The sequence below is a fragment of the Oncorhynchus tshawytscha genome, linkage group LG04, assembly GCF_018296145.1.
Source record: "Oncorhynchus tshawytscha isolate Ot180627B linkage group LG04, Otsh_v2.0, whole genome shotgun sequence".
Lineage (NCBI taxonomy): Eukaryota > Metazoa > Chordata > Actinopteri > Salmoniformes > Salmonidae > Oncorhynchus > Oncorhynchus tshawytscha.
This window is the reverse complement of record NC_056432.1, coordinates 31,160,570-31,178,517: the sequence shown is the minus strand read 5'-3', so window position 1 is coordinate 31,178,517 and position 17,948 is coordinate 31,160,570. Positions and strand designations below refer to the sequence as shown.

The 17,948-nt window shown below is 44.3% G+C and overlaps 1 protein-coding gene across 5 annotated transcripts in view; it reads left to right on the top strand.

Annotated features, from left to right (window-relative positions):
• The window catches only part of LOC112248510 (AP-1 complex subunit beta-1), a 50,077-nt gene that overhangs the window by 4,174 nt on the left and 27,955 nt on the right, over positions 1–17,948 (top strand). For 4 of the 5 annotated variants that reach the window (XM_024417599.2, XM_024417601.2, XM_024417597.2 and 1 more), the window contains exons 6-19: positions 160–350; positions 522–743; positions 1,227–1,347; positions 1,514–1,609; positions 3,445–3,560; positions 5,190–5,355; positions 8,519–8,617; positions 9,831–10,090; positions 10,643–10,853; positions 10,970–10,987; positions 12,615–12,644; positions 12,740–12,877; positions 14,857–15,002; positions 15,109–15,238. In XM_024417599.2, the coding sequence (XP_024273367.1) occupies positions 160–350; positions 522–743; positions 1,227–1,347; positions 1,514–1,609; positions 3,445–3,560; positions 5,190–5,355; positions 8,519–8,617; positions 9,831–10,090; positions 10,643–10,853; positions 10,970–10,987; positions 12,615–12,644; positions 12,740–12,877; positions 14,857–15,002; positions 15,109–15,238 (1,944 nt within the window). The remainder of the gene's footprint in view (positions 1–159; positions 351–521; positions 744–1,226; positions 1,348–1,513; positions 1,610–3,444; positions 3,561–5,189; positions 5,356–8,518; positions 8,618–9,830; positions 10,091–10,642; positions 10,854–10,969; positions 10,988–12,614; positions 12,645–12,739; positions 12,878–14,856; positions 15,003–15,108; positions 15,239–17,948) is intronic. The other variant, XM_024417598.2, reaches the window with a different exon arrangement.

The following is a 17,948-nucleotide window of genomic DNA, read 5'->3' as shown; positions in this document are numbered from 1 at the left end:
AATGCTCTCTGTGACGTAAACAATGATCAAATGTGGGGGAAGTGTCATGGCCACCATTCGCTGTTTGGCAATGAATTACTTCTGTTAACCTAGTGGGCTACAATGAGATATGTGCTCAGTCTAACTTGCCTACTTTCTGGCCCTCTCCTTCTCTTTCAGGTGGTTGCAAATGCTGTGGCAGCCCTGTCTGAGATTGCAGAGTCCCACCCCAACAGTAACCTGCTGGACCTGAACCCCCAGTCCATCAACAAGCTGTTGACGGCCCTCAACGAGTGCACCGAGTGGGGTCAGATCTTCATTCTGGACTGCCTGGCCAACTACACCCCTCGCGATGACCGCGAGTCCCAGAGGTCAGAAAGCACCGGATGCCTCCTAGTTTATTGCTTTATCTGACACACTGATTCTCCCTGTCAGTGTCCATGTCCATCTGCTGTATATTAAGTGTACATTTCCTCACTCTCTCCTCCCCTCTATTTGTACTCGTCTCATCTCTGTCCTCCCCTCCCTCTCTCATTCTGTAGTATCTGTGAGCGGGTGACCCCCCGTCTGTCCCATGCCAACTCTGCGGTGGTGCTGTCGGCGGTCAAGGTGCTGATGAAGTTCATGGAGATGCTTCCTAAGGACCTGGACTACTATGGCACCCTGCTGAAGAAGCTGGCCCCGCCCCTGGTCACCCTGCTGTCTGCAGAGCCCGAGCTGCAGTACGTGGCCCTGAGGAACATCAACCTCATCGTACAGAAACGGTAGGAGGGATAGAGGGACTACCAACAGAAATGAGTGTCGCAGCTTAATACAGCTATTCAGTGTGTGTGCTGTCCTAATAGCACTCTCGTCCCTATATCAGGGCTCTCTAACCCTGTTTCTGGAGAGCTACCCTCCTGTAGGTTTTCACTAAAACCCCAGTTGTAACTAACCTGATTCTGCTTATCAACCAACTATTAGAATCAGGTGCGCTAAATAAGGGTTGGAATGAAAACCTATAGGACAGTAGCTCTCCAGGAACAGGGTTGGAGAACCCTGCCCTATATAGTGCACATATTTTGACCTGGGCCCTGGTCCAAGGTAGTGCACTATATATGGAATAGAGTGCCATTTGGGATATTACCAGTGATTCCTCGGCACATTAAATAGTTTGGATGTGTTGGCTGTATTCTGCTAATTCCACCGTTATTCAACTGACAAATAAATGTTCTGTTGATGGCAATCATACCTTTTTCTCTGTGCAGCCCAGAGATTCTGAAGCATGAGATGAAGGTGTTCTTTGTGAAGTACAACGACCCCATCTACGTCAAGCTGGAGAAACTGGACATCATGATCCGCCTGGCATCTCAAGCTAACATCGCCCAGGTGACCCACACACACACTACTGTTACAGTTAGAACCTTTAGAAGCCAGGTTTTTTTTTATTTTTAAATAAGTAATAATTTGGGAAGTAACATGGACAAGCAGTAATGTGATTCCTAGACAAGATGAAAGCCAGTATCAGTGACCACATGCTGGTGTTTTTTTTTAGGTGCTGGCAGAGCTGAAGGAGTATGCCACTGAGGTGGATGTGGACTTTGTGCGGAAGGCAGTCCGAGCCATCGGCCGCTGTGCCATCAAAGTGGAGGTGAGAGAGGGAAAGGAGATGTAGCTGTACAGTCGTGACCAAAAGTTTTGAGAATGACACAAATATTAATTTTCACAGTCTGCTGCCTCAGTTTGTGTGATGGCAATTTGCATTATACTCCAGAATGTTATGAAGAGTGATCAGATGAATTGCAATTAATTGCAAAGTGTTTCTTTGCCATGCAAATTAATTGAATCCCCAAAAAACATTTCAGCCCTGCCACAAAAGTTCCAGCTGACATCATGTTAGTGATTTCTCTTGTTAACACAGGTGTGAGTGTTGATGAGGACAAGGCTGGAGATCACTCTGTCATGTGGATTGAATTTGAAAAACAGACTGGAAGCTTCAATAGGAGGGTGGTGCTTGGAATCAATGTTTTTCCTCTGTCAACCATGATTACCTGCAAGGAAACATGTGCCGTCATCATTGCTTTGCACAGAAAGGGCTTCACAGGCAAGGATCTTGCTGCCAGTAAGATTGCACATAAGTCAACCATTTATCGGATCATCAAGAACTTCAAGTAGAGCGGTTCAATTGTTGTGAAGAAGGCTTCAGGGCACCCAAGAAAGTCCAGCAAGCGTCAGGACCGTCTCCTAAAGTTGATTCAGCTGCGTGATCGGGGCACCACCAGTACAGAGCTTGCTCAGGAATGGCAGCCTGCAGGTGTGAGTGCATTTGCATGCACAGTGAGGCAAAGACTTTTGGAGGATGACCTGGTGTCAAGAAGGGCATCAAAGAAGCCACTTCTCTCCAGGAAAAACATCAGGGACAGACTGATATTCTGCAAAAGGTACAGTGATTGGACTGCTGAGGACTGGAGTCAAGTAATTTTCTCTGATGAATCCTCTTTCCGATTGATTGGGGCATCTGGAAAAAAGCTTGTCCTGAGAAGACAAGGTGAGAGCTACCATCAGTCCTGTGTCATGCCAACAGTAAAGCATCCTGAGACCATTCATGTGTGGGGATGCTTCTCAGCCAAGGGAGTGGGCTCACTCACAATTTTGCCTAAGAACACAGCCATGAATAAAGAATGGTGCCAACACATCCTCCGAGAGCAACTTCTCCCAACCATCCAGGAACAGTTTGGTGACGAACAATGCCTTTTCCAGCATGATGGAGCACCTTGCCATAAGGCAAAAGTTATATCTAAGTGGCTCGGGGAACAAAACATCGATATTTTGGGTCCATGGCAAGGAAACTCCCCAGACCTTAATCCCATTGAGAACTTGTGGTCAATCCTCAAGAGGCGGGTGGACAAACAAAAACCCACAAATTCTGACAAACTCCAAGCATTGATTATGTCAGTCAGGATGTGGCCCAGAAGTTAATTGACAGCATGCCAGGGCGGATTGCAGAGGTCTTGAAAAAGAAGGGTCAACACTGCAAATATTGACTCTTTGCATCAACTTCATGTAATTGTCAATAAAAGCCTTTGACACTCATGAAATGCTTGTAATTATACTTCAGTATTCCATAGTAACATCTGACAATATCTATAGACACTGAAGCAGCAAACTTAGGAAATTAATATTTGTCATTCTCAACTTTTGGCCACGACTGTACACAGGTCATATACATAGTGTTTTAAAGTCCTATACTGCAAACCCTCATGTTAACTGTACTGTTTTTCTGCCAGCCTAATGAATGTGTGTCATGGGTTTACTGTGCAGCATGTGAAGTATATATGACTGTGAAATGTTGGGGCTTTTTCATGCTTGTGATGACCAAGCCAGATGACTGTCACCATAAATATTGAAAGCCTGAATAATGCCGATTTTGGTAGGGTCTCTCTGGCCTGCTCTGTGTTTGGCTGACAGCATCTGTCTGTCTGTCAGCAATCAGCGGAGCGCTGTGTGAGCACCCTGCTGGACCTCATCCAGACCAAGGTCAACTATGTGGTGCAGGAGGCCATCGTGGTCATCAAGGACATCTTCCGCAAGTACCCAAACAAGTAGGTCACCTGTTGATGGTCAGGGCCTGGTTATTACACAGTGTCGCATCTCAAATGGCACCCAATTCACTATATAGTATGCTACTTTTGATCATAGGGCTCGCAATCCTTATAACCCAGTTAGTGTTTGGTTTTCCTATGAATGGATCCTCAAATCGTTTCACAATTATAAGGCTTTGATGGAAGAGGCACTGCGTATATCACAACTGAGTTAATCAGTGAAGGAGTCTAACCAGCACTTACAGATGTAAGTAGGGTAGTGTTATTTTTCTGTGTGCAAGATTTTTACTGGGAAACCATTCCAACCATCAAGATAGGCTGTTGAGATCTGACAGGCAATCTATCTATCTCATTAATGTTTAAGGCAACCAGAAGTATAGCGACGGACTAAACCAGCCATGGACAATTTTGAGGGAGATTGATATTCAATAAGTCATACAGAGGTTGTATTACACCTCAGCAGAGATTGCCATGCTTGTTAAAATGGTCTTTCCTGTTGTCACCTTAAGACAAGTACTAGCGCTAGCAAATGCATTTATACTCGCACATAGCCGCACCCACACACACTGGAGCCCTGTCTGTTCCGGCTCACTGCCACCCAGATCACATCTTGGCCTGAGAGGTAGCGAGAAAGCTCATTACTCTGACAGCGGGTTTTCTGCTTGGCTTTCATCGTGAAAGGCATGAAAATGTGCTTTTGGGCCGAATGAAGACTCCTCTAACCTCTCTCACTCATAGATATGCAAGGTGTCAGTCCGCAGTGCGTAGCGCTGAATCCTTGCCCCTGACAACGTCCAGGCAGCCCCAGGCAGAGCCTGACCCCTACTCTATCAAGGCTCAGTAGGCTGGATCCATGTGCCACATAGACAGACAAACCTCCTACCCACTTGTCGCCCTGCACCTACTTAACTTACTGGACTGCTGTTTACTGAACATGACCTCACAGCCACGAGTCACTCATTGAACCTGCATTACTCTGTAATTAAGTTTGTTAGCTGTTGCTGTATATTCCAACATTTTATTTATGCCAGGAAATGGATGATTGCGTACTGTTTGGTAACTCTTTTCTTGGTCTTTTTAGGTGTTGGGTAGTGAATCATCGTCATTTATTGGAAAGACATTCTGTTCCCTTTTTTTCCCCTCTTTTTCTTTCTCCTCCAGCAAAAAGTGATGCAGAAAATAACAGTTCATCCAGCATGAAGTTTAGTAATTGTGCTCGCAAGAAAGCCCACAAAATATTTTATAATGTGCAGTCATGTAAATACAGGGGCACAGAGTTAAACAAAAAAAAGTCCTATAATTTAGTGAAGTGAAGATTCAGAGGCTGTGAAATGTTTCTTTGTCTGCAACAGCATGAACAGATTCTATTGCCTTGCCCTTGGCTCGCATTACTGCTCCAGCACATCCTGTTCAGATGCTGTGTTGGCATTTATGCTAATATCATTCTCGAGGAATGCTGCAGTCTCGATAACATTTTATATTCAACTGACAACAGTTGATAAATATGGTAAAATGAGAAGAAGAAAAAATGACTGCAAACCTATTTCCCATTGGAAAATGTTTTTCCGTCTGTGTGTGGACAATGACTTGGTATTGAGTCATTAGTTCCTAACCATTGTCTGTTCCCAGGTATGAGAGTGTGATCGCCACGCTGTGTGAGAACCTGGACTCCCTGGATGAGCCGGAGGCGCGGGCAGCCATGATCTGGATCGTAGGAGAGTATGCTGAGCGGATCGACAACGCTGACGAACTGCTGGAGAGCTTTCTGGAGGGCTTCCACGACGAGAGCACCCAGGTCTGACTCACTCACACATGGGACATGTCCCAAATGGCACCCTATTCCCTATATAGTGCACTATTAGCCCTGGTCCCAAGTAGTGCACTACATAAGGAATAGGGTGCCATTTGGGATGCTAACAATATGCTGTTTACTGCTCACTCTAAACAGGCTTCAATGGAACCATTCTGTGCATACTGGGAGATATTGGGGGGGGGGGCTGCATTTAGTAGCCTATAGCAAGAGAGGGTAGCCCTATACTTGACTGGCTGACTTTGAAAAAGAGGGGTTGCTGTAGTCTCACAGGTTAACTGCTGTTTTAGCTCTCAAGAGGCAACAACAGCAGCTCTATGAAGATGTTGGTTATGGCACGCTTAAAGGCACTGCTTGTGAAAGAGCGTTGATTTACTTTAAGAATTCAAGCTGTTTTTGATGAAGTTGGGAAAAACTGTAGGCTCGTGGAGAGACATTTTAAGTACCTAGTCTTTGTTTCCTATAAACGTCATCTTCTAACCAGTCTCTCGATGATGATAATAATGGAAAAAACATGACACTTTAATAGCAATTGAATTCTGTAGTGTTTGCTCCTTGAAGCGGTTGGCATTATATCCTCCTCTGTGGATCCATGTATATAGAGTAGTCTAGAGTATTCTGCACATGTTTTGCTTCAGGATTAGCTCTGCTTGTTTGGAAACCACTGGCTAAGCCATAGATTAATTAATTCTGCTCTATTTTAGCAGGACAGATTTAGACATAGTCTTGATGCATTGGACAGAGATTTCTGTTCAGGCTGTTGAGTTGTAATTTTTTTCAGTATAAAACGCTACATGCCGAACTCTTTGTAGAGTACGTGTTTAGTTGGAAGTGTTGTGCAAATGCTGTTTAGTACATACATGCAGTACAAAAAAGCAGTATGTAAACTCAGCAAAAAAAGAAACGTCCTCTCACTGTCAACTCCGTTTATTTTCAGCAAACTTAACGTGTATGTATTTGAATAAACATAAGATTCAACAACTGAGACAAACTGAACAAGTTCCACAGACATGTTACTAACAGAAATGGACTAATGTGTCCCTGAACAAAGGGGGGGGGGGTCAAAAGTAACAGTCAGTATCTGGTGTGGCCACCAGCTGCATTAAGTACTGCAGTGCATCTCCTCCTCACGGACTGCACCAGATTTGCCAGTTCTTGCTGTGAGATGTTACCTTACCCTTCCACCAAAGCACCTGCAAGTTCCCAGACATTTCTGGGTGGGAAAGGCCCTAGCCCTCACCCTCCGATCCAACAGGTCCCAGACGTACTCAATGGGATTGAGATCCGGGCTCTTCGCTGGCCATGGCAGAACACTGACATTCCTGTCTTGCAGGAAATCACGCACAGAGCAAGCAGTATGGCTGGTGGCATTGTCATGCTGGAGGGTCATGTCAGTATGAGCCTGCAGGAAGGGTACCACATGAGGGAGGATGTCTTTGAAAGATAGGGTCCTGAAAAAGGGCTGTTAATTTTTTTGCTGAGTTTATGTATGTACAGTTGAAGTCGGGAGTTTACATACACTTAGGTTGGAGTCATTAAAACTAGTTTTTCAACCACACCACAGATTTCTTGTTAACAAACTATAGTTTTGACAAGTCTGTTAGGAATTCTAATTTGTGCAATGACAAGTCATTTTTCCAACAATTGTTTACAGACAGATTTATTTCACTTGTAATTCAGCTTGGAAAATTCCACAAAATGATGTCATGGCTTTAGAAGCTTCTGATAGGCTAATTGACGTCATTTGAGTCAATTGGAGGTGTACCTGTGGATGTATTTCAAGGCCTACCTTCAAACTCCGTGCCTCTTTGCTTGACATCATGGTTAAATCAAAAGAAATCAGCCAAGACCTCAGTAGAAGGGAAAAAAAATGTAGACCTCCAAGTCTGGTTCATCCATGGGAGCAATTTCCAAATGCCTGAAGGTACCACGTTCATCTGTAGAAACAATAGTACGCAAGTATAAACACCATGGGACCACGAAGCCGTCATACCGCTCAGGAAGCTCTGTCTCATAGAGATGAATGTACTTTGGTGCGAAAAGTGCAAGTCGATCCCAGAACAACAGCAAAGGATCTTGTGAAGATGCTGGAGGAAACTGGTACAAATGTATCTATATCCACAGTAAAACGAGTCATATATCGACATAACCTGAAAGGCCGCTCGGCAAGGAAGAAGCCACGGCTCCAAAATCGCCATAAGTGCCAGACTACCGTTTGCAACTGCACATGTGGACAAAGATAGTACTTTTTGGAGAAATGTCTGCTGGTCTGATGAAATAAAAAATAGAACTGTTTGGCCATAATGACCATCGTTATGTTTGGAGGTTAAAGGGGGAGGCTTGCAAGCTGAAGAATACCATCCCAACTGTGAAGCACGGGGGTGGCAGCATCATGTTGTGGGGGTGCTTTGTTGCAGGAGGGACTGGTGCACTTCACAAAATAGATGGCATCATGAGGATGTACAATTTATGTGGATATATTGAAGCAACATCTCAAGACATCAGTCTGGAAGTTAAAGCGTGGTCACATGGGTCTTCCAAATGGACAATGACCCCAAGCATACTTCCAAAGTTGTGGCAAAATGGCTTAAGGACAACAAAGTCAAGGTATTGGAGTGGCCATCACAAAGCCCTGATCTCAACTCTATAGAAAATTTGTGTCCAGAACTGAAAAAGCTTGTGTGAGCAAGGAGGCCTACAGACCTGACTCAGTTACAACAGCTCTGTCAGGAGGAATGGGCCAAAATTCACCCAACTTATTTTGGGAAGCTTGTGGAAGGCTACCCTAAACGTTTAACCCAAGTTAAACTATTTTAAAGGCAATGGTACCAAATTACTAATTGAGTGTATGTAAACTTCTGACGCACTGGGAATGTGATGAAAGAAATAAAAGCTGAAATAAATCATTCTCTCTACTATTATTCTGACATTTCTCATTCTTAAAATAAAGTGGTGATCCTAACTGACCTAAAACAGGGAATTTCTACAAGGATTAAATGTCAGGAATTGTGAAACTGTATTAAATGTGTTTGTCTAAAGTGTATGTAAACTTCTGACTTCAACTGTAGCTGTAAGCTGAGTTGATGTGAGTAGTACGTATGCATGAGTGAGTTAGTTATAGCTGGTCTCGTCTGCTCTGGTTTCCCAGGTGCAACTGCAGCTGCTGACAGCCATAGTGAAGCTGTTCCTGAAGAAACCCACTGAGACTCAGGAGCTGGTGCAGCAGGTGCTGAGCCTGGCCACACAGGTGAGTGTCCCGGGGTGTACACACACACACACAGTCAACAGCAGGGATCTAATCAGCCACAGTCTCACACCAATGCTTCTTATGCCAGGGCCTTCAGGCCATGTCAGTTGTCACTAATTGCCCAATAGAAGAACAGAAACCAGATTGTCTTCACTTTGAATTCCCAAAGTAAGTTGGAGAGATGGAAGACGGGACTATACATCTCCCAACAATTAGCTTACCCTTTTCTCCAGAAAGTCTGGAACACCTTCAAGTGTTATCCTAAATATGCCAATCAGCCAAGCAACACACCAGGACAAAGGGAAGGTCAAAAATAAGGACAAAAAGATTGTGTTCTGCTCAAATGCTGATGTGAACAACTCAGTTTAAAAGATGGGAACAACTCAGTTTACAAGTGGGCTGTGATCTTGGTGGGGTAGTCTAAATGCTTGTAGCTCTTTTATTGGTCTAATTACTATGGGATGTCCTTGACTAGCCTGACAACAAGGGCACAATTTTATTTACTGTTCTTCCTGTGGCTGTCACTAACGTCCTTCACTTCATAAATAACTAGCCTGCTGGGACACTATTGAAATGGCTGCTTTTATTCATGATTCTCCCCCTCCCACAAATGGAATGACGCATTCACGTGTGGTGTCTGCCAGACGATAGGGCCTAGTCATTCCAGCACTGCTGAGGCAACATGAAAAGTGGGATACTCAATGAAATGTGTCAAGTTGACAACCAGTGTGACAACGTCACCATAAACGGTACCCTACTATTCCTGATGAGACGGAGTGTTTTTGAGTTTGAGTGTAGCATTAAATAAACACCTTTTATTTTTGTGTGTTTTATGAGTAGTTCATCTCTCTCCTCAGACTGTGGGAGTTGTCATTAACTTTGGAGTTTAGTGCCAGGGGAGTTTCAACACTGCCAGGAAGCTGCCAGGACCAAAAATATATTCCTGATGTTCTAGTTTTTATGTCCTTGTACCGCGTGTCTTACTTCTAAGCCTTGCTGATGCTGTTCAAATCTTCCCTTGGATCTTCTTATTATTGACTGAGTAGATTATTCTAGCTATACCCCTCAGGGAATCGAACCTAACCTGACTCTTAGATTATTTGCTTAGTATCTGACATGACATAAGTGAGAAGAACAGGCAGAGAGCGGAGTCTGAAGCAGTTACTATTTATTATGCACCACATCAGTCATCCTCTCAATCTGTTGTCTGCAGGACTCTGACAACCCGGACCTGCGAGACCGTGGCTACATCTACTGGCGTCTGCTCTCCACTGACCCTGTGGCTGCCAAGGAGGTGGTGCTGGCCGAGAAGCCTCTGATCTCAGAGGAAACCGACTTGATTGAGCCCACCCTGCTGGAGGAGCTCATCTGCCACATCGGCACGCTGGCCTCCGTCTACCACAAGCCTCCCAGCGCCTTCGTGGAGGGCAGCCGCGGTGTGATGCACAAAAGGCTCCCCGCACGCACTGGATCGTGAGTCTCTCTCACACACACACACACACTTTTAGGGCCTACTTGAGTTTCCCTAACTAAACACCTTATTTGCACCCAAGTAATTCCCCTAAGTAGTGTTATTTACCCCTAGAGTACACCCAGTCTTTACTTTGTGTAAAGCATACCTTACTTTATACTGGCTTAAGCCACGTTCAAAGAATCAGAGTTGTCTGAAAGATCTCACATGAGGCTGTGTTCCCAGCAGACATGAAGTGCAGCACCCAGTACTGGGCTGATTTTAAATTCAATCTTAATGCCATTTAATTGTTCTTTTCATTGCATTTAAGATGTGCCAATGGTGTTCCCTTAACCTTAGGACCAATATTAAGCAGGGTTGGTTTATTGAATCAAGAGTTCCAGATAATTTGGCTTGGCTGAGACTAGGCTTCTCTTTAAATTTTTAGCTCAAAACATTGCGTTTAGGAATTCAAACCAGGTTAAACAACTGAAGTTCTTAAATACCCCCTTTTATTGTGGTGAATCTTTGCAGTTGTCTCTAACTCCCTCTGTCCTGGTCTCTCCATCCCCCAGAGGAGAGGGTACGGAATGCCCAGATGTGGGCAATGCTGCTGGGGGCTCTGCCCCTGAAGCTGCCCCCTCTATCATCCCCTCCCAGGGAGACCTCCTGGGGGACCTTCTCAACCTGGACCTGGCACCCCCCACCACCACTGGTCCCACCCCCTCCACCTCCGGCATGCAGATGGGGGGCATGGATCTCCTTGGTGGAGGTCTGGACAGCCTGGTAGGTACCGCACTGTAGCCTGCTGTGCTGCTACCCCTGGTCAACCAGTGAACAGTCCATTTTTTTTCTTTTTGACGGAGTGTTTTTCTTCTTTTTTTTTAATGCCACACCTGCAGATGGATGAGTCTGAACCGGTAACTAAAGTACAAGGAGGGAGAGGACATAGCTATAGTCACACATCACATTACATCATCATTAATTAGATGTAGCAGCTAGGCTTGGGTGGTATCCAGTCTTTTATATTGTCATACTGTCCTTCTCATACCTGGATTTACGGTAATACCGGCATAGCACACAAGGGAGTGCTAAAAACGCAGCACATAAAATTATACACGCATAGCTAGTAGCTACAGAACGTCATTTTCGGTGAGTGTGGATGTCATCACTTCATGTGCGCTGCACAACAGAATCACTGATAGCTATAGAAGCTCGCTTCCTCCCGTTGTGCTGTTTACAAACACGTGACTGGCTCAAATGTTCTGGGCAACTACGGTAAGCTTCATCATTTAAAATAATGTGACAGGAGAAATGAAGAATGCAATTTCCTATGGTATTGTACAAGTTGACTGCAGGTAATCACTTAAAACGTAGTTACAAATATACAGTTATTTGAAAAACTACAAATATTTATTTATTTATTGGAAAAACCATCCTGTGGCTTTTCCAAATACCCTGGTAAACTGCCCAAGCCTAGTAGTAGGGCATTATCATTGCTGTATCTACAAGTGTGTGTGTGTGTGTGTGTGTGTGTGTGTGTGTGTGTCCTGTATTCACCTCTTCAATATTCTTTCTCTGTGCTTGATGCATCCTGATTGTTCCATGTCAATGAATACATCTAACATGACAACCCTACTGTATTCATCCTGCCATCAGCCACACGTTCCTCTGCAGACGGACCCTCCACAGTCTCCGTCACCTCAGCCCCCGTCGCCAGTGTACACCCACACTGACTACACCTACACTGACTACAGTCACACTGACAGCCCCCCTGACCACAGCTCTACTGAGCACAGCCCCCCTGCTGAGGTTGGTTGAGGGGCATCAGTAGAGGCTCCTAGACAGACTAGACTGGAGTCCCCTTATGGTACCCTGTGCTGTACTGTGACCTTTCCCCATCTCTAGCTGCAGTGTCACTGTCTGTTGTAGTAGATCAGAGATGTTTCCTATCGTCTCAACAAGTTTCTTTAGTTCCTTTTTAAGTTTATTTCAGGCCTCTGAGACCTTTTGTAGGTCTTGTTGTGTTTGTTGTTCCAAAAGCCCTTACTTACTGTAGCTAGCTGTAGCTTGTTATGATTTTAACACGCTACTCTAGATGTTTAGGCCCTATTCATTTCTGGTTTCCATTTGCACTCATCTCTTCATAATTGAATATTTTTTGATAGTGATGTATTTCAATACTGATTTCTCTGTGTAACCAACTAACTGACCACTGTGCTGGCAAACAGTTGGCATTTACAGTTTCTGAGATATCTGAATGAAAACCTGAATACATGATGCTCGTCCTGCGCTCTTCCACCTCCATATGACCCTCCAGTAGCTCTCATCATAGATATAGAACACTGTTCTGTATGCTCTCATCTCACCTTCCCCAGTTTAAACCATGCTTTTCATATGTCATGGAACATGGTTATCTTAGCAACCCCTCATCACACACCCACCTCCCTCCCTCAGTCTTTCCTCTAGCATCTCCCTCATCTTGCTGGAATAAGGTGTAACATTCTAATAATGTCTAAACTGAACTCCTCTCTCCTCTCCCCTCAGCTTGGAGGAGATATTGGTGGGAGTCCTGCGGTAAGCCTGGTTGTTTTAAACATTTAATTTGGAAAAATAATATTTTGGTGCAATTTTTTGATGTTCAGCTCTTTAACATGGTGTCTCATCCAAAGATGGGAGCTGGTTTTGGCGCAGCTCCCACTGTGATGCCAGCCTCTCTAAACGCTCCTGTGGGAGGCGGCCTTGGAGACCTCTTTGACCTCGGAGGGGGGGTTGGCATGCCGATGGGAGCATACATTCCACCCAAGACAGTGAGTGTCTATAGAGTATGGTAGTACACTTATATGATAGTATTGATACTATTTTGTTACGTTACAGCCTTATTCTAAAATGGATTTTTTTTAAAAATGCCCTCATCAATCTACCCACAGTACTCCATAATGGCAAAGCAAAAACAGGTTTTTATAAATTGTATTAAAAATGTAAGTATTCAGACCCTTTTGCTATGATACTTGAAATTGAGCTCGGGTGCCTCCCGTTTCTATTGATCATCCTTTACATTTCTACAACTTGATTATAGTCCACCTGTGGTAAATTCAATTGATTGGACATGATTTGGAAAGGCACACACCTGTCTATATAAGGTCTCACAGTTCACAATGCATGTCAGAATAATTGTCCGTAGAGTTCCGAGACAGGATTGTGTCGAGGCAAAGATCTGGGGAAGGGTACCAAAAAATGTCAGTATTGAAGGTCCCCAAGAAGACAGTGGCCTCCTTCATTCTTAAATGGAAGAAGTTTGGAACCACCAAGAATCTTCCTAGAGCTGGCCGACCTGGGCAAATAGAGCAATAGGGGGAGAAGGGACTTGGTCAGGGAGGTGACCAAGAACCCAATGGTCACTGACAGATCTACAGAGTTCCTCTGTGGAGATGGTTGTCCTTCTGGAAGGTTCTCCCATCTCTGCAGCACTCCACCAATTAGGCCTTTATGGTAGAGTGACCAGACAGAAGCCACTCTTCAGTAAAAGGTACATGACAGCCCGCTTGGAGTTTGCCAAAAGGCACCTAAAGGACTCTCAGACCATGAGAAACTAGATTCTCTGGTCTGATGAAATCAAGATTGAACTCTTTGTCCTGAATGCCAATTGTCTCTTCTGGAGGAAACCTGGCACCAATCCCTGCAGTGAAGTATGGTGGTGGCAGCATCATGCTGTGGGGATGTTTTTCAGTGGCAGGGACTGGGAGACTAGTCAGGATCGAGGGAAAGATTAACGGAGTAAACTACAGCGAGATCCTTGATGAACACCCCAGTCGGAGATCCGGATCGCTCTGGAGCAGGTTAAGGTTCACCTTCCAACAGGACAACGACCCTGAGCACACAGCTAAGACAACACAGGAGAGGCTTCGGGACAGGTCTCTGAATGTCTTTTGAGTGGCCCGGACTTGAACCCAATCAAACATCTCTGGAGAGACCTGAAAATAGCTGTGTAGCAACGCTCCCCATCCAACCTGACAGAGCTTGAGAGCATCTGCAGAGAAGAATGGGGGAAACTCCCCAAATACAGGTGTGCCAAGCTTGTAGTGTCATATCCAGGAAGACTCAAGGCTGTAATCGTTGTCTAAGGTGCTACAACAAAGTACTGAGTAAAAAGTCTGAATACTTATGTAAATTTGATATTTCAGTTTAAAAAAAAAACACATTTCAAAACAGTTTTTGCTTTGTCATTATGGGTTATTGTGTGTAGATTGAGGGGGGGGGGAAACAATTAAAGGCGTTTTAGAATAAGGCTGTAATGTAACAATGTGTGAAAAAGTCAAGGGGTCTGAATACTTTCCGAATGCACTGTAACTACTAGGCCTATATGCACCCAGGCTCTGGAATGCACTTCCCCCATACTTACAACATGCAGATAGCCATCTCATTAAAAAACCTGAAAACACACCTCTTCAAGGATACCTATGGTCTATGATTGACTCTGTCCTACATTACTTCTGTGCTCTCCCAGTATCACTGTGTCCCCTCCAACATAAACCTTACCCTTAACCATGTTTGGATCCTCTACCCAACCCTTCCTTATTTTTACCTGTCCTGTTTCGTGTTGTCCTTTTGATTTTAAATTGTACTTTGATTGATGCTGTTGATTTTCTGACCTGATATACGGATTCTACTGTTAATGTGATATTTCATTGAGTGCCCTGATGGTGTCCGCCAAATAAGTAGAATTATTATTTAATACAAACTGTAGTTTAATACAAACTGTTCCTCTTATGGTATCCTCTATCTTCAGGTGTGGCTCCCAGCCATGAAGGCTAAAGGTCTGGAGATCTCTGGGACCTTTGCCCGGCGTGCTGGAGTCATCCAGATGGAGCTGGTCCTCACCAACAAGGCCATGAGCGTCATGACTGACTTCGCCATCCAATTCAACAGGAACAGGTGAGCGGAAGTCTATATGTCTATATGACGGTCATAAGGAAACATCTCTGGTGTGAATGTGATTTTAATTTTTTTCTAGTTCTGACTGGAACTCTTCTCTCTCTAGTTTTGGACTGGCCCCTGCCGGCCCACTCCAGGTCCTCACCCCTCTTGGCCCAAACCAGACCATTGAAGTCAGCCTCCCCCTCAGCACTGTTGGGCCAGTCATGAAGATGGACCCTCTCAACAACCTGCAGGTAACTTTCCCACAACCTTAGTTGTACAAGATGTTTCAGGAGACTAGGCTGCTTCAGACTAGGGTTGAATAGTGGGAACTGTGTTACCGAGATATCCAGCCCAAACCCACTCCCTTTTCCCAGGATAAATAACTGCAAGAAACTGGTAAATTTATAATAAATGATTTATATGAAAAGCATGATGTGAAATGGCACTCTTAAATGATATGCACTGTCTTCTCAAATCAAATCAAATTTTATTTGTCACATACACATGGTTAGCAGATGTTAATGCGAGTGTAGCGAAATGCTTGTGCTTCTAGTTCCGACAATGCAGTAATAACCAACAAGTAATCTAACTAACAATTTCAAAACTACTGTCTTATACACAGTGTAAGGGGATAAAGAATATGTACATAAAGATATATGAATGAGTGATGGTACAGAGCAGCATAGGCAAGATGCAGTAGATGGTATCGAGTACAGTATATACATATGAGATGAGTATGTAAACAAAGTGGCATAGTTTAAAGTGGCTAGTAATACATGTATTACATAAAGATGCAGTAGATGATATAGAGTACAGTATATACGTATACATATGAGATGAATAATGTAGGGTATGTAAACATTATATTAAGTAGCATTGTTTAAAGTGGCTAGTAATATATTTCCCATCAATTCCCATTATTGAAGTGGCTGGAGTTGAGTCAGTATGTTGGCAGCAGTCACTCAATGTTAGTGGTGGCTGTTAAACAGTCTGATGGCCTTGAGATAGAAGCTGTTTTTCAGTCTCTCGGTCCCAGCTTTGATGCACCTGTACTGACCTCGCCTTCTGGACGATAGCGGGGTGAACAGGCAGTGGCTCGGGTGGTTGTTGTCCTTGATGATCTTTATGGCCTTCCTGTAACATCGGGTGGTGTAGGTGTCCTGGAGGGCAGGTAGTTTGCCCCCGGTGATGCGTTGTGCAGACCTCACTACCCTCTGGAGAGCCTTATGGTTGTGGGCGGAGCAGTTGCCGTACCAGGCGGTGATACAGCCCGACAGGATGCTCTCGATTGTGCATCTGAAGAAGTTTGTGTGCTTTTGGTGACAAGCTGAATTTCTTCAGCCTCATGAGGTTGAAGAGGCGCTGCTGCGCCTTCACGATGCTGTCTGTGTGGGTGGACCAATTCAGTTTGTCTGTGATGTGTACGCCGAGGAACTTCACTTACTACCCTCTCCACTACTGTTCCATCGATGTGGATAGGGGGGTGTTCCCTCTGCTGTTTCCTGAAGTCCACAATCATCTCCTTAGTTTTGTTGACGTTGAGTGTGAGGTTATTTTCCTGACACCACACTCCGAGGGCCTTCACCTCCTCCCAGTAGGCCGTCTCGTCGTTGTTGGTAATCAAGCCTACCACTGTTGTGTCGTCCGCAAACTTGATGATTGAGTTGGAGGCGTGCGTGGCCACGCAGTCGTGGGTGAACAGGGAGTACAGGAGAGGGCTCAGAACGCACCGTTGTGGGGCCCCAGTGTTGAGGATCTGCGGGGTGGAGATGTTGTTACCTACCCTCGCCACCTGGGGGCGGCCCGTCAGGAAGTCCAGTACCCAGTTGCACAGGGTGGGGTCGAGACCCAGGGTCTCGAGCTTGATGACGAGTTTGGAGGGTACTATGGTGTTAAATGCTGAGCTGTAGTCAGCTCAGCAATGCTTTTCTTTCATGATGAGTTTTTTTTTTATGCATGAATACAATTGCTCACTGTTCATTGTTGGCATATCCTGCCTAAGTTTGTCCACTTTATTTCACTGGCAATCATTAAAATAATTTGCAACATCAAATAGTTTTGTGATGAATAAGCCATCTGATTCGATGAAAGATGGAGTTGAATTTGTCTTTCTGCCCATAATTTCATTTAAAGTACTCAAGTTTTTTTCCATCATTCTTTATATTGTTGATCTTGGCTTCATAATAAAGTTTCTTCTTTTTGTTTAATTTCTCAATTTGCAGTAAGTAAGCCAGTCAGATGTGCAGCCAGACATATTAGCCACTCCTTTTGCCTCATCTCTTTCAACCATACAGTTTTTCAATTCCTCATCAATCCATGGAGCCTTAACAGTTCTAACAGCCAGTATTGCCCTGTCTGTGTTTCTGAAGCTGCAACATAATGACAGCCATTTCTAACTGAAATCCCTCATTTGTTTAGGAATTTACCTCAACCCTTACTGTTTTTACGTGACACGTAAGCATCGCATACATGTGACCAATAGGGCCTGACCTGTAGCATATCATAGTCACATCTATTAAATAGGTTATAACAAACTCTGAACACATGTGACAGCAAATGGATGCAGAGGATGTGACAAACTCGAAACGGGAATGTTTACTGGTTCCTCAGGAGGTAAAGGGGAAATTGGATGTGTGGAATAAATTTGACTAGTGGGAAATACTGGAGATCAAGAAAAAGAATGTAAGGAGCAAGCGCTACGTGCATATGTGTGCCAAACAGGTGCTGTTAGATTACAATATACACTACCGTTCAAAAGTTTGGGGCCACTTAGAAATGTTATTGTTTTCCATGAAAACATACATGAAGTGAGTTGCCAAATGAATAGGAAATATAGTCGAGATGTTGACAAGGTTATAAATAATGATTTTTTAATTGAAATAGTTGTCCTTCAAACTTTTGCTTTCGTCAAGAATCGTCCATTTGCAGCAATTACAGCCTTGCTGACCTTTGGCATTCTAG